General features: G+C 36.0%; 1 protein-coding gene across 7 annotated transcripts in view; it reads right to left on the bottom strand.

The window, feature by feature from the left end:
- The window catches only part of EYA4 (EYA transcriptional coactivator and phosphatase 4), a 108,435-nt gene that overhangs the window by 45,870 nt on the left and 39,355 nt on the right, over positions 1–23,210 (bottom strand). For 5 of the 7 annotated variants that reach the window (XM_070733548.1, XM_070733544.1, XM_070733551.1 and 2 more), the window contains one exon: positions 14,040–14,089. The exons of the other annotated variants lie outside the window; for them this stretch is intronic. In XM_070733548.1, the coding sequence (XP_070589649.1) occupies positions 14,040–14,089 (50 nt within the window). The remainder of the gene's footprint in view (positions 1–14,039; positions 14,090–23,210) is intronic. 7 annotated transcript variants of the gene reach the window in all.

The following is a 23,210-nucleotide window of genomic DNA, read 5'->3' as shown; positions in this document are numbered from 1 at the left end:
AATATGGTATGTGTGTGTATGGGCATTATGAATTATTCCAGGAGAGTTGAATAAAGACCTGAGAAAAATTACATTTTAAAAAAAGAGAATAATATCAATAGAAAATATTACTCTCCTGAAACAACAGGCAAAATATAGGGATATAGTCAGTAGTGGGTTCCTACTGGTATGGCTGAGGATGCCGCACCGGTAGTAAAACTGGAGCTGTGTGCACAGCTTTGGGTCTCTGGCATTCACATATGTGCATCCCAGCGAGATATTGCTTCTGTGCATGCGCAGAAAGCAAAATTGTACGGGAGGGGTGTAGGCATGAGATTTTGCTTCTGCACATGTGCAGGAAGCAAAATCTCCCAAGGGGATGTGCGCGAGAGAAAGATTTCAGCTATTTTTTTGCTTTTGCGCATGCGCAGAAGCAAAAACATCGCCAAAATCTCTCTCCCGTGCACGTCCCCTCACAAGATTTTGCTTCTTGAACATACGTAGAAGCAAAATCTCACTGGGACGCATGCGTGCACACCAGGGACTTGAAGCTGCCTGCGCAATGTATTGGTATCAGTGGTAGCGGTAACCCCCACCTGGATATAATTTTAATATTGTATTTTTGTAAAAAATAATAATTGTCATATAATAGCCAATTAATGTAAAGGCTTTCATACAATTTCACCAGTCTCAAATTTATTTATTTATTTATTAGATTTGTATGCCGCCCCTCTCCGAAGACTCGGAGCGGCTAACAACAATAAAGAAGACAATGTAAACAAATCTAATATTAAAAATAATCTAAAATACCCCAATTTAAGAAACCAATCATACAAACAAGCATATCATGTATAAATTCTATAAGTCTAGGGAAAAGGGAAAAAATTTCAATTCCCCCATGCCTGACGACAGAGGTGGGTTTTAAGGAGCTTGCGAAAGGCAAGGAGGGTGGGGGCAACTCTGATGTCTGGGGGTAGCTGGTTCCAGAGGGTCAGGGCCGCCACAGAGGAGGCGGCCCCGACTGTGGAACAGTTACTGAGATATGGAACTTAGGTAGGAACAGTGAAACAGTTACATGAATAGCCAAAGGCAGTAGTATTATGAAAGCAAGTCTCCAGGAATTGGCATACTAATTGGAGAAAATGACAATTTACTAAAAGTTACTACTTTCCAAAAGTATTTGCTGAGGATAGAAAATTCATGTGGTGGAAATTAAAAACCAAGTACGTTCTGGAATAGTGGAAAATTCTTGCAAATGAAAACTCTCTAGTTTGTCATAATAGCAATAATTACATGGTATGTACTGATAAAAAAAAGATCCAAATACATAAATTTATATAATGAGAAAGACAGTAACTTTTTAAAAGAAATCATGCATCCTGGGAATATGTGGCTGATTCAGACAACAAAATTTAAGCTTATGGTTTCATTGCATAGCAAAATGTGGAGACTGTACATTTGTAACAACAACAAAAAAACTATGAATGTTTGTCTCTGAAGGAAACAGAATTCTTATCATCTTATCCATCTCATATTTATACATTTTCTATAACTTCATTAAAAAAATTAATTTTCTTAAAGCCTTGCTTTATGATGTAAGAAAGCTACAGTGGGTTTTTACAATACAACATGTATACTTATGTATAGTATATTTATAATACTATTCCACCATCTGTTCTTCCATTTTCAGGTTTCATTCCTGGCATTTTCAAGTACAACTATTCCTGTCTAAAAAACTAAATATTTGCTGCCAATCTATATAATTAACAATGAGCAGGTGGACTAATGATTTGACAGAGTATAAGGAAACTACATTCTCTGTTTTGAAGCAAAAGGTAAGATATGGCAAAGCATATTGCTCCAATGAGTGGAAAGATAGTGATTCCAGTGCTGATATCATTTTAAGAAAGCCTCAGATTTCCATCAAATCCAAGATTTCTTTGGTAATTCATGTTAACATTTCATAACTAGTAATATTCACACTTTTATGTCTTGAATATAAAGTTTATATGTTTATTTGTATCTCACCTTTATTGTTTTTACAAGTAATTCAAAGCTGTGAACACGTCCACTTTCCTTTCCTGTTTTTCCACAACAATGTTGTGAGGTGGGTTGGGCTTAGAATGAATTGGCCTAGTGTCACCCAGTTGGCTTTTATAGCTAAGGTATTAATTTGATACAGATTGAAATGTAAAAAAACAACCATAGGTACAAGCAAGATAGGAAATTTTTCCAAACATACAATTTTTAAAATGATTTTTAAAAAGCAAAAACCTGAACCTAGATAGGCAGTTCCATTAAAAAGGTGGCATGATACTTCGATGAACACTAAAAACATTTCAAAGATTCCACCAAAATAATGGGAATTTGAAGGGTGACTTTTTCTCCAAAGTAATGCATTTTTGGACTATAAGATGCACCTTTGTATCCCCCAAAAGACTTTCTGACATTAATACACTGCCATAACGTACATTTCTCCAACACATGCACATAAATACATATCAAACAGTGTTTATCATCTTTGCTGTTTGATGCTTGGCAAATTGCTGGGAGGCAGAGGACTTTTTTCCTTGTTTCCTATCTCCAGTGTGTCTTATACAAAAATACGGTTATTAGTGGGTGACCTTGGAATTCTTACTCATTTCCATGATATCCTCTTCCTGAACATGATGTTGTATGACAGACAGTATCCTCAGATTCAAGGTTAATGCACCTACAGAGAAGATGTTGATGATTTGTCTCCAGCTGTGCAAGTTGCTGTTTAAGGTTATCTAACATAATGCATACAATTCCCTTTAATTTTTTGACTTGTTCAAAAGATTAATCAAGAACTTGTTTCAAGGTTTTATTACGTCTAATAATATAGGGGGGGAAATGCCTTATTTTGTTTTTCATTTGGGGCAAAACTCCAAAAGGCTTTCTCATCAATCAAGCTATTCAAGACATGCATCCAGAACTTGGATGATCTTCTTTCATACAATCATTCTAGAGGTCCTCCAACTCCACAAAGTTGCTTCCAACATTAAAACCAAGGAAAGCAATAAAACAATGAGAATAAAAAGAAGAATACTTAATTGATTAAAATTCCAGAGGAATAGAGGCCACTCTATTATAAAGAGAGTAGTCAGATTCTGACAACGTCTTGAATATCCACATAGATCTCCCGGGATAGTACAGCTTCAGAGAGCAGGAATATTTTGCATCTCCTTACAGTCTTTATGAGAAGAAAGCTCATGCCTTAACACAGAGGTATCTAACCTGTAAGCCATGGCCCATTGCAACTGGGTCATGGAAATGGTGTGCTGTGTGTATCCTCAGCTGCATGAGCAACAGGATTCATTTAAGGTGCACATGCACGCCACTCATGCAAATGGAGCTGCGCACTAACATGGAACCATTTCCCCTCCGCCTCCCCTCCAGTCTGCAAAGCCGCAAGCATTAGGAAACTGCCTTAATACCTGACAACTTGTTGTACTGAGACTTGTAGTGAAATTTATATAGACCCTCTTTGTAGAGAGTCATTTGGGTTAAATTTTAAGCAAACGTTGGTGTTAGAAGAAAGAACATGGGAAATGTATCTTTACCGTCTGCCTTTAGCTTTCTTACTGCTCTTACTTTTTTTATATCTTACTCAGTGCTGCTTATCTTTATATGAAATAGATGAAATATGATGAATACAGATGAAATATTAGCTTATATCCATAGGAGCATCAAATAATTGCATAGTCAGTAAAGTATTTCAATTCACAAATGGGATTGTCTTCATTTGCTTCCAATTCCTTTCCAATTCCAGTTATTTTGTGCAACATCCCACATTATTTCATTTTCAGGTCATTAAAATGATTAAAAACAATTAATACAACATGTGCTAAATTTACCAATAGCAGTACAAAATCACAGTAAAATGAAACATTTTATACCAGAACCACAATACAAATAGTGATTTCTCTTTAAGTCAGTAAAAAAACCTTGACCTTGAATTACTGAGAAGAAAATCTACAATTTACTTCAATTAATCAGTATAACACCAAACAACAGTAATTACAATTCTAGGAACAAATATACATGAAACCACTGGGTGAGATCGTCCGAGGACATGGGATGAGTTACCAACAGTATGCTGATGACACTCAGCTCTACATTTCCACATCATGTCAGTTCAGTGAAGCGGTGGAATTGATGTGCTGGTTTCTGGAAGCTGTGAGGAGCTGGATAGGAATCAACAGGCTAAAGCTCAACCCCGACAAGACTGAGTGGCTGTGGGTCCTTCCTCCTAAGGACTATTCCATATGTTCGTCTTTGCTACAGGGGAGGGGGAGAGATTTCCATCTCAGATAGGGTTTGCAACTTGGGTGTCCTCCTAGATCCACAGCTGAGATTAGAGCAACATCTCTTGGCTGTGGCTAGGGGGCCTTTGCACAAGTTTGTCTTGTCTACCAGTTGCAGCCCTCCAGATGTAATTCAAGGTGTTGGTTATCACCTTTAAGTCCCTAAATGGCTCAGGGCCAGACTATTTATGGGACTGCCTCCTACCTCATATCTTGCAGTGACCAATAAGAGCCCACAGAGTTGACTTTCTCCGGGTCCCCTCCACCAAACAATGTCTACTGGCAGGGCCACTGGGAAGGGCCTTCTCTGTGGTGGCTCCGACCCTTTGGAATCAACTGCTGTACTATCCCCACCCTACCGGTCTTCCAGAAAGCCATTAAGACCTGGCTTTTCCAGCAAGCCTGGGATCAGGAAAGACTGTGTGTATGCATGGTTTTTAGGGGTTTTATATATTTTATTTCTCTTGTTGTTTTTATTATTGTCACATTTTTATATTGTTTTAGTAACTGTGATTATTATTAGCCACCCAGAGTCCTGCTGGAGTGGGGTGGCATATAAACATCACTAATAAATAATAAAATAAACAAATTGATTTATGATTACAATTGAGTCCAAAATTTATGTTGTTAATTGAGAAGGTTGTTAAGTGAGTTTTGCCCCTTCTTATGCCTTTTCTTGCCACAGTTGTTGAGTGAATAACTGCAGTGAGTTGTTAACATGGTTGTTAAGTGGATCTGGTTTCCTGGGCCACTGCAAACATAAATATGAATTATTTCCCAAGCATCTGAATTTTGGTCACGTGACTATGGGGATGCTGCAATGATCATAAGTGTGAAAAATGGTAATAAGTCACTTTTTTCAGTAACTTCAAATGATCACTATATGAAATGTAGTAAATCGAGTACGGTACCAGTAATTCGTTTTTATCAGTCTCTTGTGAATGTTAAACTATATTTCTGTTAAATAGATCTAACAAAACCCTAAGTGTAGTGGCAAAAGAAATAGCAGCTCCAATATCTCAGAAAAAAATATCTCAGAATTCATACTTTTTGGCTCACTGCCTTTGTCAGTATGGTAAATCTGAATACAGACAGCTAAGCCCCCCTTCTCCACCTATCCAGATTCCATTATTGATGAGTGCACTTTCTAATATACCTCTTCCAGCTTATAACTTAATTGTGACCTGCAACAAACAACCTCATTATTTTAGTTCTGGGTCTCTTTTGAGCAGCAGACATGAAACCTCCAAGGACTGGACTGAGACCACCATACTCACTTTCACTTCTAACCAAATCCAGATTTTGCCTTTGAAAACTTAAGGTAGAGAACTGATTATGGAAAGACAAATCCATTTCTGCTGAAAAAAATGCTAGGTACAGTTACTGCTCTTTGGGAATTGACCTTATATTTAGTCACTTTCAATACTTTTCCCCAAAAATACAACATGGAGAATACTGAAATACATCAATTATATTGTAAAATCTGATTAGAGTAAGAAAAATGTTGGGGGTGTATTTAAAATATATAGACGCCTATTGGCTGTTATATGAAATATCTCAAGAGAGACTGTGCGAAACTCATAAAGAATCTTATCTATTGAAGAAAGAATGTGGGGTCATGAATTAATGAAATGGGGGCAGGGGCGGGAAATAATCCTTTGGGATACTCGCTTTGTGCAAACATCCCATCTGTGGTTCAACCACATAAAAGACTCATGGGCAAATCCAAACACATTAAGAGAAGTGCTTGTGGAATCTGCCAAGAAGCCAGATGCATTGATTGCAGAATTTCTTTTTTACCTGTCATCTGAATCTTCTAACTGCTACCCAAAAATAATATGGGCAATATGAAAAATTGTGACCTATAAGGTGCGATGCAATAAGTACTGCTTAAGTCTAAATGACCCATGTGCATCCAGGAATGGATTGTTTAAAAGGTAGTGAAGGTATGTTGGCCAATAGTAGCATTATTTATAAACCATCTCTTATATTATTAAATTATTATTAAAATAGGATTTCCTGTGCCCCTACTGCTTTTATGTTTTTTTAACACCCTCAACACTTACTTTTCTTTATCGCTGTTTACATACTGCATCAAAATTATTTTGTTACGAGTAGAAGAGTGGAGGGTTCTTCTAGTAAATATCTCTGGATACTTTCTAACATATTTATGTCCAATATGCGGTTTCACACTGGTATTGACTCTCGGCAGTCATTTAAGTTTCTTCAAGGTCTTTCAATGTGGATTTGTTGCTACTATAATTCACCTTGTTATAGTCGTCTTTCCCCACTATTTCCTTTCACTTTTCCCAACATCACACATTTCTCAAGGGAGCTGGGTATTTTCATAATATATAATTTGTACCTCACACAAGAACTTTGGATTGATTTGTTTTCTTGGCCATCTATAATATTCTCAAAAATCTTACTCAACACCAAACATTGGTATCTTTTTTATTCTGCTTCTTCAATGTCCAACTCTCACTTTTATATTGTGTCTGGGGAAAAATAGTGCCTGCACAATAGTGAGTTTTGTAGATATCGACCTGTCCAATATCTCAATATTTTTTTCAAAATATTTCTCTACAAACTTCTGGTTAGTGATATATTTTTTGACTGCTGGTTTCTTTATTGATGATAGTGGGTCCTAAAAGGCAGGCATTATTTCTATATCTGCACGGTTAAAGTTATGGATGAATAAATTGTCATTAGTCTGAAATTATCTTAATTTATTCTCTCAATTGAGAAGAAGAAATATTTTTCTTCCATGGGCAAGAGTAAAGCTGATTAATCATTCCCTTGGCTAAATTTTCTAGAATTTTGGTGAGAGAGAACCTATAGTATGAATTAAAAGTCCATCTATTCTTTTAGCTCTGGAATTACAAAAATAGAGTAATGTTAAAGACATTTGCCCTTTCTTCAATTGCCTTATAAAAGGGCAGCCAGATTGCAAGTTCAGAGAAAGAGCATGAGAAAAAAATTGAAGCAATCTCTGACATAAGAAGCTGAAAGATAATTGGATTTTAAACTGAAAGTAATCCAGTTGCTGAAATTTCTGTAACCTAATCTTGCTTTCACAGTACAGCTGGCTGCCAAGAGTCAACTATTCTTTTAAAGGCATCGTGGAAGGAGATCTGTGATACTCTATGCTAGGCAAAGAAATAGTCTGGTACCAGCTTTTAAAGATTATATAAGGCATAAGCTTTCTTACTCTTGGAAGAATGTAGAACACATTATCTCTTGTTTGATAAATAGCCTTCTGAGGGTACAGATCACTAGTGGGTTGTTCCCGCTTTGGTCCAGTTCTTAGAACTAGTAGCGCCGATGGTGGGAGGCTCCACCCACCTGCCCCGAAAGCTTCTGCGCATGCGCAGAAGAATCACACATGTGCTGGAACCGGTAGTAAAGGGTTTATAACCCACTACTGGTATATGTGACTTCAAAAGAACCTATCCTCATTGATCTTTAATGGTCAAACAAATTCATAACGTGACAGCTTAACACTAGCACCGATGAAATTATTTAATTTGGATAATGAAATGTTTGTAAGAAAACAACCAAGCTCAAACAATACCAAGGATCCCTCATGATAGTTTAATGTTTAAATACCATAGTGCAAATGATAAACCTTAGAGTAAGAGCAACACAGTTAATAATTGCATTGAGACAGTAAACTTGAGAGAGTATACAGTATGTTACTACAAATCTAAAATACATGCTTCTTAAATTTTCTCATAAAAACTATTGGGTATTTAATTGAAAAGTCACAGCTTAAGTTCTAAAACTTTGAATTTGAAAACAACCAATTAATTGTTGAGGGCGTAAGACTGTGTGTGTGTGTGTGTGTGTGTGTGTGTGTAAAACTAATTTTTTTTAATAAAAATATAAATAAAGCTCCCTTTAAGAACTCTCAAAGTACTGCTCTCAATAATACACAGTATCTATAAAACTGATATTTAGCATATTAAAACCACAACATAACTCTAAAAAATGTTCTTCTTATTGCTTTGCTTTGTAATTTCTTTGTAAGCACAACTAGGTCCTCGACTTACAACATTCCCTTTAGTGGCCATTCAAAATTACAACGACACTGAAAAAAGTGATTTATGGGGGTCATGAAATCATCTTCTGTAACCTTCTGACAAGCAACATCAATGGGAAAGCCAGTTAACAACCCTCTTGCCAACTTAACAAATGCAGTGATTCACTTAACAACTGTGACAACAAATGTCACAAAATGGGGCAAAACTCACAATAACTGTCTCAATTAGCAACAGAAAACTTGGGCACAATTGTGAGCATAAGTTGAAGAATACCTGTATATTACAGAACATAGGCACACAATGCAAAAGTACATAAGCACATTATTTCCAGAAAGGTCACCATATGTTCTTAAGTGAAACCTGCAAATTATACTTATCTGTAACTGTCTGTAACTACATTAATTTTCCTTAGATTATCAATTGATGACCAAAAATATTTCTAGCAAGTTTCAGAGTCAAGAAATGAGAAAATATCTATTTTTCCCTATGATTACTACCAGCCTTAATTGCCTCTGGTTTTAAAGAAACAAAAAACTCAGAGAAAGAACAAAGTACTGTAGAAAATTATTCTTCTACTGTCCTCATATACTGTAAGAGAAGTTTAATTCATTTGATTAATTAGAGATATATTTCATTTATTTATTAATACTATGTGTTTCTTCCGGAAACTCAAGATGATATACAATACATAATATCTTATTCATTTTCCTCACAATAACCTCAAGTCATTCAGTAGCCTTACCATAATGTGAAAAAATTAAGTACTTCCTGTTAAGGAGTACGCAGAACCCTTGAGTTATCAAGGACATACAAAGAGGACAACGTGGGATTCCAGCAGATATCCAGGAGATATGAGTAATTATTCATTCATACAAGAAAGACACATTAAAGTGTATAAAATAGTATTTACTTTAGAAATAGCACAGTCAAGTTAAACAGTCCAGTCATACATATTCAAATCAGTCAATAACTCTCAATACAACAATAAGCTTATAAGCCTGTCTTTATCTTACATATTACACATACATTACAGCTTACAAATACATGAGACTAACATCGAACACATGGAGCTTACTAGAGAGAACCATGCTTTCTGGCTCCCTCTTATGACAGTTTGCAACACTATCTCTAAAAGCTATAGAACTTCAATACATAAAAGTACAGTGGTACCTCTACATAAAAACGCCTCTACTTAAGAACTTTTCTAGATAAGAACCGGGTGTTCGAGATTTTTTTGCCTCTTCTCAAGAAACATTTTCCACTTACAAACCTGAGCCTCTGAAACTGTAATCGGAAAAGGCAGGGAGAAGCCTCCGTGGGCCTCTCTAGCAATCTCCTGGGAGGAAATAGGGTCAGAAAAGGTGAGGAGAAGCCTCTGTGGGGCTTCTCTAGGAATCTCCTGGGAGGAAACAGGGTCGGAAAAGGTGGGAAGAATCCTCTATAGGGCCTTTCTAGGAATCTCCTGGGAGGAAACAGGGCCTCCACCCTCTCTGTGCTTTCCCCAATCACACACATTATTTGCTTTTACATTGATTCCTATGAGAAATGCTTCTTCTTTCAAACTTTTCTAGTTAAGAACCTGGTCACATAACGAATTAAGTTCATAAGTAGAGGTACCACTATGTTCATTGTTAGCTTGTTTATATATTGCAACCCAACTGTCTTGTACATAGTACTAACACTCCCCCATTGTTTTTTTATTTTTTAAACATATATCAACATTTGATTTTTATTTAAACAATACTGATACTATAACATCTTTTACATTTTTTTAGTCCATTTTTGGTCCATTATGTAATTTATATAAACATAAATATAAATGCATATGGAAAAAGTTAAGCACACCTCTACATTTATCACTGCCTAAAATACCTAAACACCTAAAATTAGAATCAGGTGTGCCAGAACAGGCATAAATGATTAGAATATCATTAGAGACAATCTGGAGAAAAGATCCTTAATTTAAATTTCAGATAGTTACTCTGATTTACTCTTTGTGGTTGAACTTTGTGATATCACCATGCATAGATTGATAGATCTCTCTAAGACCTTCAAAAAGGTTACAGATGCCTATAAGTCTCCGAAGGGATTTAAAAATTTCACCAAACAATTAGACATCAACCAAACCCCTGTCCAGATCATTTATAAGTTGAGACAATTTCAACAACTATCAAACTGCCCAGGCCAGACCAATACAGCAAGTTCAGAGTGGAATGCAAGATGCTGAAAGAAATCATAAGAACCCCAGAATTTCATCACTTGACCTACATGTAGCATTTACTACTACTGATGTCAAAGTACTTGAGTATGCCATTAGAAAAAAGCTGCACAAATTACAGATCTCTAAGGCAGTGTATCAATAAACTTTTGCTGTCCAAAAAGAACGTCAGGGCAAGACTAACATGTACACCTAGGCAAAGATAGGAGTTCTGGAAAATTGTGCTTTGGGTAGACACAGCAAAAATTGGGTTATTTGGTTATAGTGTAAGAAAAATTGTTTGGCAAAAATGAAGACACAGTTTCATCAAAGACCTTGATACTAACTGGACATCAGGTGATGGAAATGTTAAGATTTTGGGGATGTTTTGCTGCATCAAGGCTTGCGCAGCTCACCATCACAGAATTCACTATGAATTCTTAATTGATCTGGAGTATAAAGAAGGCAGAATCTAGGGGAAGGTTTGGTAGGGAAGGTTTGCCTATTTGCCGATGACTCTAAAGTGTGCAATAGGGTTGATATTCCTGGAGGCATCTGTAATATGGTAAATGATTTAGCTTTACTAGATAAATGGTAAAAGCAATGGAAACTGCAGTTTAATGTTTCCAAATGTAAAATAATGCACTTGGGGAAAAGGAATCCTCAATCTGAGTATTGTATTGGCAGTTCTGTGTTAGCAAATACTTCAGAAGAAAAGGATTTAGGGGTAGTGATTTCTGACAGTCTCAAAATGGGTGAACAGTGCAGTCAGGCGGTAGGGAAAGCAAGTAGGATGCTTGGCTGCATAGCTAGAGGTATAACAAGCAGGAAGAGGGAGATTATGATCCCGCTATATAGAATGCTGGTGAGACCACATTTGGAATACTGTGTTCAGTTCTGGAGACCTCACCTACAAAAAGATATTGACAAAATTGAACGGGTCCAAAGACGGGCTACAAGAATGGTGGAAGGTCTTAAGCATAAAACGTATCAGGAAAGACTTAATGAACTCAATCTGTATAATCTGGAGGACAGAAGGAAAAGGGGGGACATGATCGAAACATTTAAATATATTAAAGGGTTAAATAAGGTCCAGGAGGGAAGTGTTTTTAATAGGAAAGTGAACACAAGAACAAGGGGACACAATCTGAAGTTAGTTGGGGGAAAGATCAAAAGCAACATGAGAAAATATTATTTTACTGAAAGAGTAGTAGATCCTTGGAACAAACTTCCAGCAGACGTGGTAGATAAATCCACAGTAACTGAATTTAAACATGCCTGGGATAAACACATATCCATCCTAAGATAAAATACAGAAAATAGTATAAGGGCAGACTAGATGGACCATGAGGTCTTTTTCTGCCGTCAGACTTCTATGTTTCTATGTTTCTATCTTGCCACAGTTCAGTAAATCCATCAAGATATGGCTGGGGGAAAAAATGAAGGATTCTGAAATGATCAAATCAAAGCCTGGATATAAATCCTATCACTAGGTGTGAGGTGATTTGACATAGGCTGCATATGCAATAAATCCCTCAAATATCACACATCTGAAAAATATATTGTGTACGTCAGAAAACATAGAAGTATTTTTAAGTTTACAAGTCCTTATTTAAATAATCACTTAAATCAACATCTCCTTGAATTGCAAAAAACAGATATTAAAATATTATCGGCAATCTAATGAATATTACTAACTTACAAAAAGAGAATGTTAACAGTTCATTATTATTCCCCTTTCCCCTTTACTAAACTGAATATTCTCTTTTTTTGTTCATAGCAGGTATATACTGGACTCATTCTTCCCCTAGATGTATTTTTATATCAGTAAATTCCTTCAGATAATTATGTAGGCCACAAATAACAGCTTGCCATATTTTTTTGTAAAAGAAAAACTAAGACAAAGAATTTGCTGATACACTCATGTCGCTCCAAGAATTCTCCTGACAACGTTCCCACACCCAACCTAATTACTTCCCTACTGTAAAAACATATTCCATCTGCACTTATTCTAATACTCTCAAGTCCAAAACCAATACACAATAAAGTCAGTTAAATAAATGAAAGACTGAAACCCATATAAAAAGTGCTCAGCTATTCTGCAAGGGAAAGTATCTCCAACACCCATTTATATGCTGACATTTCACTTTATGTATAATATTTTCTCAAACCCTGTTTATGAAAGAATTATCATTCTCCAGGCATATATTCTCTATCATAGCACTCTCTTAGGGCCACTCTAAGGTTTATTGTTGACTTTATATAATACTTTGCTCTACTGTACAACAAATATTCGTTTGAAACGTATATAGCAGCAATCCCCAAACTTTCTGGCACCAGGCATCGGTTTCATGGAAGGCAATATTTCCACGAACCAGGGAGGGATTATTTTGTGTTCAATCTACATCCTGCATATGTGCAGATGAAGTTTTGCTTACTCACCCACTGCTTGTACAAACCAGTTTCTAACAGGAAGGTAATGGTCTTATTTTCTTGCAAAATAAGACCATAGAGACAAACACTGAAATGTATTACAGTGATCCCCCGATCGTTGCGAGGGTTCCGTTCCAGGACCCCCCGCAACGAGCGGGTTTTCGCGAAGTAGCGCTGCAGAAGTAAAAACACCATCTGCGCATGCGCAGATGGTGTTTTTACTTCCGCAGCGCTAGCGAGGAGCCGAAGATTGGGGGCGGCGCGGCTGTTTTAAAACGTCGCCGCCGGCATGGGGGGCTTCCTAGCAGCCCCCCAAACCCGGGTTGGGGGTCCGGGGGGTGCTGGCAAGCCCCCCATGCCGGCGGTGACGTTTTAAAACAGCCGCGCCACCCCCAATCTTCGGCTCCTCGCTAGCGGGCAGGCAGGCGGCGGACAAGCCGTTCGCTGGCGCTCGCTCTCGCCACTTTCCAGCTGAGTCCTGAAGCGAATTTGCTTCAGGACTCAGCTGGGAAGCGGCGAGAATGAACGGCGTGGGCGGGCGAAGGGCGGGCGGCAGCGAGGAGTTTGCGTGGGCGGTGGGGAAACTCCTTGCTGATGCCCGCCGCTCGCCCTCCCGCCAGCAAGAGGGGGAAGACCCAGGGAAGCCGCCCAGCAGCTGATCTGCCTGGCGCCATCTACGCATGCGTGCCCATAGAAAAAAGGGCACGCATGCGCAGATGGTGTTTTGACTTCCAGGTTGAAAAATCGCAAATTAGCCTGTTCGCAATGGTCGGGGACGCAATAACCGGGGGATCACTGTATATGTAAAGTTTTATTAATATCTGTTCCATTTTTATCCCATGTAAAAGACAGAAACAGATGTAATAAATCATAATCCACATTTTGCCCTGGTTTTAATCTTGGCATATATATGTATGTATAGTCCATATCATGGCATAAATGCATACAATTTGCATTTTTTGATACTAATCCACCCTCTTATTTTCATTAGCTTTTGGCTTTAATTATTACTTTTATAAATAATGTAATAGCTGATTATCACTCAAATGTGTAAAATACCTGGAATTCTGAGATTCTGAAACATCTGAATCTGGGCACGTTTTTTTCACCTGCAAAAAGAATAGGAAAAAAATCTTGCTTACAAAAGATCATAACCTCAAAGATTTCCTCATCTGAAGTTCATGCACTTACTTCATAAAAAGTGAATATTTATTATTCACCACAATCTCTGTAAAATGCTTCCCATATTCTACAATGTATAGGGTGTTTAATTATTCTATCAACAGATTCCAACTTGGTTGGATACTTTATTGAGAATTTATATTTGGGAAATATGCAACAGTATCAAAACTAACTTTATACACACCAAACACATACAAGTCAAACAAGAATAGTTCCTATAGATAAAACACATCACATAGCATAGCAAAGATAATTACAATTTGGCTTTTAAGGGTGACTAAATTATTCTATACGTGTTGCTGCAACTGGTTATAAGTGCAAACCATTTGCCAACTGATTGTCAGATTACAAACACATGATTGTGGATGTGGAGCATTTAATAGCACTCATTGTTAGAAAAACCTAACTGATTTTACAACCAAACAACAAACAACATTGTAATTCCCTCTTACAACCCATGCAGCCAATTGACCTAACTTTCTGGTTAATTCTGACTTACAACAGATGTATTTTATTATTTATTTATTATTTATTATTCTGACATATATGCCGCCCCTATCCAAAAACTCAGGGGTGGCTGACAACATGTAAAAAACAATAGAAACATCTTAGAACCAATTTTAAAATCGATTAATTAATCTAAAAACTCCAAATCCTTAAAACATAGTACACATTCACAACCACACATTCACAACAACACAGTCTTACAGCCAGCCAGAGAAGAGTATCAAGCTAAAGGGCCCCAGGCCTGCTGGCAAAGGTGCATTTTTAAAACCTTCCAAAAGGCCAGGACAGTAGGGGCAGTGCGAATCTCCGGAGGGGGGTGGTGATTCCACAGGGTCGGAGCTACCACAGAGAAGGCTCTTCCCCCAGGCCCCGCCAGCCGACATTGTTTGGCTGATGGGACCTGGAGAAGGCCGACTCTGTGGGTCCTAACCAATTGCTGGGATACATGAGGCAGGAGACGGTCCCGTAAGTAACCTGGTCCTAAGCTTAGTGATTTCATATACAGGTAATCCCTGACTTACAACTGTTCATTTAGTGATCATTTGAAGTGACAATGGAACTGAAAAAGTGACTCAAAACCATTTTTCAAACTTACAATCGTTGCAGCATCCACATCGTCAGATACCTGGCAACTGACTTGCATTTATGACTGTTGCAGGGTCTCAGGGTCATGTGATTATTTTTTGTGACCTTTTGACAAACAAAGTCAATGGGGAAGCCAGATTCACTTAACAATCATGTTATTGCATCAACTGCAGTGATTCACTTAACAACTGCATCAAGAAAGGTCATAAAATGGGGCAAAATTAACAAATGTCCCACTTAGCAACATGTTGGGCTCAATTGTAATCATAAGTCAAGGACTACCTGTATATCTCTGCCACCCTGTGTGAAAATGACTTGAATTTCAAGTATGAACCACACTTCTGAAGACAACTAATGATAGAAAGATTAGTTCAACATTTTCTTCAGAAGTCAGATGCTGAGGAGAGATGTTTCTGTGGGACACCCATGGGCTCCCAGCCTGGAACTGTTGATGCAATCAACATTGCTTTCAATGTGTAGAAGACAAAAAGCATACTCCCTTGCAATCCCTTCCTTTCTAATCTCTCTGTTCACAGAGGTGGTGGGGTAGAAGAATGAGAGCAAGAAATTGAGGAGCATTTGCGTACTGCGCTACTGCGTCTTTGACATGGGCTGGTTCAGCCTCCTGCACTTAGGGCAACCTTTTCTGCTGACTCTCGGTGCCTCACTGGCCGACAATTCCCGGGATTGATGCCGAAGTTAGTGCCTGATTAGTGCGGACTGCAGCCTCGAACCTGTGAGCTCAAGCTATCCACACCAGTCTCAGCCTCCACATACACTGGATTACAGGCTCGCGCTGTAGGCTTGCCCACAGAAATCACTTGTTTTTCTCTCTCCCTCCTCATTTCAGAATGGAAAGGTTGGAGAGGAAGAGATTTCAAGAGAGTAAGCTGTTTGACTAGCATACCTGTGGTTCCCAGCTCTGGGCTTCCGATGTGATCGAATTACTGTTAATGTGTACAAGATAGTATATAGGCACTTGAGCATTTCAAAGAGCAGGGGAGTGGTTAGGAGGCAAACAAAAACCAAAGGTATGAAATTGAGTATAGTAGTTTTTCTTTTTCTGGTCTGAAAGCATATCATATGATTTCCCATTCCGCTTAACAGCAGAATTGCTTGTCCCACTTAAGTGAGAATTGTTTAGTTATGCTGCTTGGTTTACATTAGAACATGTACTGTATTATTTTACAGCAATCCTAGAACATAAAGTATAAGGACCTATTTACATAAACTACAAAAAGAAGAAAGATGCTCAAACTGATACAATTATTTATTACTTGTAGGAAACTCCTGCAATTTCAAACAACTTTAATCAGCATACAATTCATATCAGTAAAAATATTAAATAGCAAAATAGTAAAAATCCATCATGTAGTTATATTTTATATTCTCTTTAAGCCATATTGGATTACAAAAACAAAACAAAGTTTAGCTGCAAGCAACTAAAAATAATTAATGCCCAGTCCACTATCTTTGGCGGTAGGTTTGTGTTAAAGAAATGGACAAAGAAATCTGTGTGGTTACGACAAACTGGATTTACTTAATTATTGTATTTTCCAGAGTATAAGATGCATCAGAGTATAAGATGCACCTTAGTTTTTCGGGAGGAAAACAGGGATTCACATTATTTTATCCCCTGGTTAGGGCTTTAAAAAAACTTTATTCCGAAAGAGTAATAATGAAAGAGCTTGCAAATCGGTAACAGCTGGAAATATTGTTAGCACCTGGTTAGGGCTGGAAAGAAACTTATTCAGAGCAAGTTAGAGAAATGAAAAAACCCTGCAAAGACTTAGGCTTGGAAAACATTCTTTGCAGAGAGAAACAATGAAAGAGCCTGCAAGGTAAGAGCTGGGAAGATCATTAGGGCTGGGAGGTGGGGGGTTAAATTCAGAGTATAAGACCTACCCAAATTATCAGCCTCTTTTAGTGCTCCGAAAAAATATGGTATGTGTAGGTCATGTGACCACTTCTTATGTATGTAACCATTCTATGTAATGATATTTCATACTCATAGTAAATTTCTCTCAATGTCATTTTCAAATAAGCAATAAATATGTTCCAGTGACGTTTTGAAAAGATTCCGAGAGCTGCTATCCACATTTCACAGAAGTCTACATAAAGATTAAACAGTTGCCAATAAATGCTACTGAATTCTATGTAGTAACTCATGTTTTAATTGCTCTTTTGTTTATTTTGCATTGTACACTCTTATTTGTCATTCTATATAAACTGAATAAGTGCACGTTGAATGATTTCATATATTTAAATGATTTATGTTGTTTTTATAATTCTTTTATATTTATCTAAGTATGATAATTGATATGCTTTTCCCCCCAGCATATATTCTTTTGTAATTCAAGCTAGGAAAATCGGTCTACAAAAAACTATTTTTGAGGAGGCACTCGGTGTAATTCTAAGTAAACATATGCCTTTAAAAACAATGCAAACATCAAAGGTTTATCAGAATAAAATGCATGAAATCCTATTTTATAAACTTTTAATTTAAAAGCTGTGACTGATAAAAATATCAGATCCACTAGTGTGTGTCCTAATTAAAGAAACTTGCAATCTGATACTCCTGCATGCTGTTTATTGGATCATATAAACTAAACCGAGGAACAAATTGATTATAATTTATCATCCTATTCTACAAAATACTTTCCTTTAGCAATTTCCTGTAACTGTAAATCTGTTTTCTTTCTCTCTAAAACTTTTCTATAATAAAATATTGTACCTACATAACAAATGTTAATTAATTTTAAAATCCCTAAATTATCTTGAATATAAATTATCTTTAAGGAAACAAACTGTTCAAAAGCATTATTTGTTAGAATCTATTAATATTATAGAATCTAAATATAATACACCATTTAACTTAACACTTGAAATGCAGATTCTTTTAAAATCAGCCTAAGAAACTGCCAAAACACAATAGGCAAAGAACAAAAAAGAACAAAAGTATTTCAATGTTTTATGTTACTTTTAAAGTAGGAGGTGGAAAAGGCATGTGTCATTATTTGGTTTAAATAGCAATGGTTTATTTGTTTTCACAATTTACACGCACAATTTACACGCACATGCATACATTCTAAATAGTCATTAAACAACAGGATTTGAATATAACCATGCTGTTATTCTTTAGAAAACCAGTTTCTAAAGTTACAGATTATTTAACATTGCTTTTCCCAAAAAATAAACTGAATAATTTAATTATAAATTATCCCATAGAAATGGGCATTTATATTTTTGTCTACGTATTCAGATCATACACAATTTTATAAAACAATGTGAAGTTCTATAAGCAAAGATAATATGAAATTTATATTTTAATTGTAAAAGATATAATTCATGACAACCCTAGATCCCTTACCATATCAATTAATTAAAACCATAATTATTCTTTAAGACATGTATACTTTTGTCTTCCCTTGGTTTTTATAAATAAGAAATGATAAGGAAATAAATTTCAAGCTTACCTCATTTTCCTCTTAAAAGACTAGGAGAATTAGGAGAATTCCCAAGCATACGAGTTTTATTTTTTAGCAAAACATACATACATTATATTAGGTTTAATACCAACTATATTCGGCTACCACGCATAGAATTGTACTGGATAGGCTAGCTCTGCATAGAGCATTATTGTCACATTTCAGGTAGAGCTAAAGATACTTCTCTCCTCCTTGAGAACAGATTCTAAATTAACCAAAGCCAATTCTGAGTTAGAAGCAGATTTGTCTCAGACCAGAAGCTTTCTACATCCTTCTGTTTATGACTTGCATTCAGAGGTCGCTCACATCAACAGCTTTTGTCTTTCACTATCTGATGTGGTGCATGTATTTCAAGGCTCTTTTAATGAACCCAGTACCACAGTTACTACTTGCCTGCTGTCACTGGCACATATGCTTTGTATTTTACGAAGTCTTTTAAATTTAAAGGCAAGTAGGAGATCTACACAAACTAGCATTATATTTCATTATAGACAAAGAGTTAGTAGCATTAATTTTTTTAATGTGATAAAGATTTTTTAAAAGAGGACCCGTCGTAATAATAACAGCACCCTATTCCTACTGCAATGTGTCTTATAGAATATATCAGAAATAAAGGAAAGACTGTATTACAGCAATCTACTGAAAAGTGGAATACCAATTGTAAGAACAAAACCCAATTAAAATGGCAAATTAACATTTGAATTTACAAATGAGCAGAATTAAGTGTATACAAAGAGTAAAATAATTTGATTTCATTGATATCACTCTTGTGTTATTTTTCATTTATCCTTTCAAAATCACAAATATAAATTCAGCAGTCTGATTAGTCAATATAAATATATATATTTCCCACCCTATTGTCATGTATAAATCGGACAGCAATAAATCTATAGTTAAAGGACAAAAAACTAAAACAAAAATCCCACCACCTCTATATAGAAACATAATATTATTCTTCAATAGACATTTGAAACTGAAGATGGCACTCTCTCCAAACTTAGATACTAGTTTGCTACTGGGGAATAGTGTTTGAGTGAAAGTTACACCTGCAGATCACTGCCAGCACAATCTCCCAATACAAGCAACATTTAAATGACAGCAGCTTGCAGTTGTAAAAGCTAATAAGTATGATTGATGACTTGGATTAAAAAGCTATCTAAATAGATTAGGATATGTGTACAATCATTTGACAGTTCCAAGCCTTTATTATTAGAAAGAATTGCCAGGACCAAAAGTATCATTAATAATAGTTAAATTTATGGCAATTTTCCATGTCATTATTTGTAATGTGTTATAATAGCAAGAAAAGCAGTTGCATGACAAAATGTAGAATACAGCTATCTAATTATGTCCTTAAAAATAATTTACAGTGTTTGAAATTATGGAAATATTTAAAATATAAGAAAGAAAATTAATCTAGTCATAACTAGAATAATCCATACAAACTCCTGATACAATACTGGTCTATCAAAAAAACCATTTATTATTTATTCAATTTTTAAAATGTTTTTACTCATCCCCTAGTGGTCTCTTGATGCCATTATGCTAAATTAAGTCTTTTTCTGTTTTCAGAAAATTCTGAAGAGATAAATAACAGCAAATTTCCAATTGCTTAATTTGCAGCTTCCATAATCATCCATGAAAAATTAAATATGCTTGCCAAACAGATGAAAATAAGTGCTGACTCAAATCCAATATTATGAAAGATTAATTTAATTAATGTAATCCAGCATTAAAACGGCAGTTTGAAAAGTCTTCAATAAACATAATACATTAAGGTTTTTATAAAAAAAACTTTTGTGTAAGACATGAATTTGTTTTAGCCGACATATAAGCTGAAACAAAATAGAGTTGGAACTACCCTATGAACATAATGACAAATGGCGCTAATACATATTAGAAGACCTAAAAAAACATTCTACTAGGATTATTCTATATTCTTTACATTCAAATCTGTGTAACTATAAATATGAGGCAAACCTTACCCAAGGCCTTATCTGGACTTTGCTCAAATAGGAACCAACATGACAATACAATATTAATGCCTAAGGGTACTAATTTTCCTGTGCTGATGGAAAGCTTACATCAGTTGAACAGATATGAGTGAATTTTTTTTCAATCTCCCTCTTACCTGTAGCTGCTAATGTTGCCTCCTTTCCAAGATTTTGAGAGCCTACTTCAATACAGTCAATATTTGGAGGTAATGCAGAAGGAGGGGGGGTGTTCTAGAGTTCAACCCCCCTCTTTTTTTGCTCTTATCTACGCATTATATTTCTCAAGATCCCAATCTATGTTACAGCCCCAAAAATTACTTGCCTAAAACTTAATAAAATTTGACTACTGTAGTACCTAATTTATATGACAGTGGGATATAACATATGTTATGAGGGCCGCCCAGAAAGTAATGCACCACATTTCTTTTCTTCAACAATTATTTATTGAACACAATGAAACCTACACACAAGAAAGAATGATGTTTCTTCTACACACCCTATTTTTCCACATAATCTCTGTCCCATTCTATGGCGTTCCTCAGCCAAGCAAGGTCTGGTCGAAAGTCAAAGTTGTCTAGGAGAGACCGTCGGACTCTAAAATGAAATGTTAGAGCAGATCGCAAGACCGCAACTCCTAAAATCACTGCAGAGCTCAGTAGACACGTACAGAACCCAGTTTCCACAAAAACTGTTCAAAGGGAGTTTCACAAATCTGAATTCCACGGAAGAGCTGCAAGGTGTTTCCATTTTTTGGTCCACTCCCTGTACCTGTATTAGAAATATATCTACTATGTAATATTGCCATTATGTTATAAATTGAGAAGCAAAATAAGGCCATTCACAGATGAGCATTACATGTGTAACAACTGCAGAAGAAAAAAAACAACAAAAAATCAACACAATTTATAGTCTTGATATTTTTTTACGTGGGAAAGTGTATCATAAAGTACAATATATCCCACTATATAAAACACATTACAAGGAATGGGAGAATGAGATACCATTACTTGTTGCCTCTAGACCCTTCTTTCTATCAATGGTACTACGAAGATACTCTGGTACACTGAAGTCCTAAAGGGCTTGAGATAGATTTCAACACATGGCTTCAGGTTTCCCTAATAACAGAGAACTCTTTTACCTTGTAAGAAGCTACAACAGATCATAAAAAACCTGAAGGATTTATGCCAAAAACAAAGTAGGCCCCTTCTTTAGATTCTGCACAGATGAAGTAAAAGTGTTTCTTCCCTCATCAAATTTAGTCTACTGCTCCATGTAGGAATCTCAATATATGAAGACAAGTGGAATACCCACTTGGCTTCACTTTCAATCATTAATATGTGGACCTTACCAACCAGCCAGAATCACCATATGGCCATTGTTAAAACTAGATAAGAAACAATGGAGAAAGGACAAACATAGTACAAGGACACAATGAGTTTTTTCTTTCTATAGAACAGAGCAATCCTTGAGTATGATTTTTTTTTAAAAAAATTGTCAAACTGGAGTATTATACTGCACAACACCAGTGATACATATCTTGATAATGTCAATCAGATTGTACTGCTATTATTTAAATTTTATATATATATAAAACATTTGAATATATAATCTATAGCGTAAAGCAGCATAGATCTTGTGCTTTCTACTGCAACATAAATAGAATTAACAAACATTAACAGCTGGCTCCCTATATTTAACGTGCTACTCTATTTCTCAACATCCATGAATAAAAAAAATTCTTTAACAAAATGATGTCAATCTGAGAGGAACCAATCATGTGACTCAGTATAAATAGCTTCCATGCTCTCATAAATATGTAACTGAGAAGATAATTAAATGTGACATAAGATAGTTGGTTTTAAAAATAGAAAACATTTTAGATCATTAATTAAACTTCTTAATGATGGATTTTTCATCCAAAAACATAAGGCAACCAATATGTTATTGGTCATTTAAACTCAAATTTATTTAAAAGATATGTGGCCTAATGTGTAATAGTGTCCGCATAGTCACTCATAACTGAACGACCTTTTGATTTTATCCAGCTTCTGGTTATATGAGACAGATAGGAAGCTGGAGTCTCCCAGACATTAAATAAATATTGATTTGTTTCAAAAATGAATATCCTGGCATCGTACAGAAATTCCTGATGAATAAAATACCAGTTGCTTTAGATAGCATGACTTGGTACAAATCAAAGAAACTAAATTTATAAAATAGTGCACTTTAAATTCAGCATAGCATCTTCTGAGTTGCCAACAGGCACTTTGAGACAGAAATGGGTTTTTTTTTAAACTATCCTATAAGTGTTTTAAGCCAACATTTCTCATTTTAATAGAGCTCTCTGCACACATTTAGTTCCTTTTTCAGTCTTCTTACTCATGAATACTTTTTTGGAAGTTGAAACTAAATACCAGATATTAATCAAAACTCTTTTGACAAAGTTATGAAGTAATAGTGGTAATGCTGCTCAT

Source organism: Erythrolamprus reginae, chromosome 1 (assembly GCF_031021105.1).
Source record: "Erythrolamprus reginae isolate rEryReg1 chromosome 1, rEryReg1.hap1, whole genome shotgun sequence".
Taxonomy (NCBI): Eukaryota; Metazoa; Chordata; class Lepidosauria; order Squamata; family Dipsadidae; genus Erythrolamprus; species Erythrolamprus reginae.
This window is presented reverse-complemented; position numbering and strand designations above follow the sequence as displayed.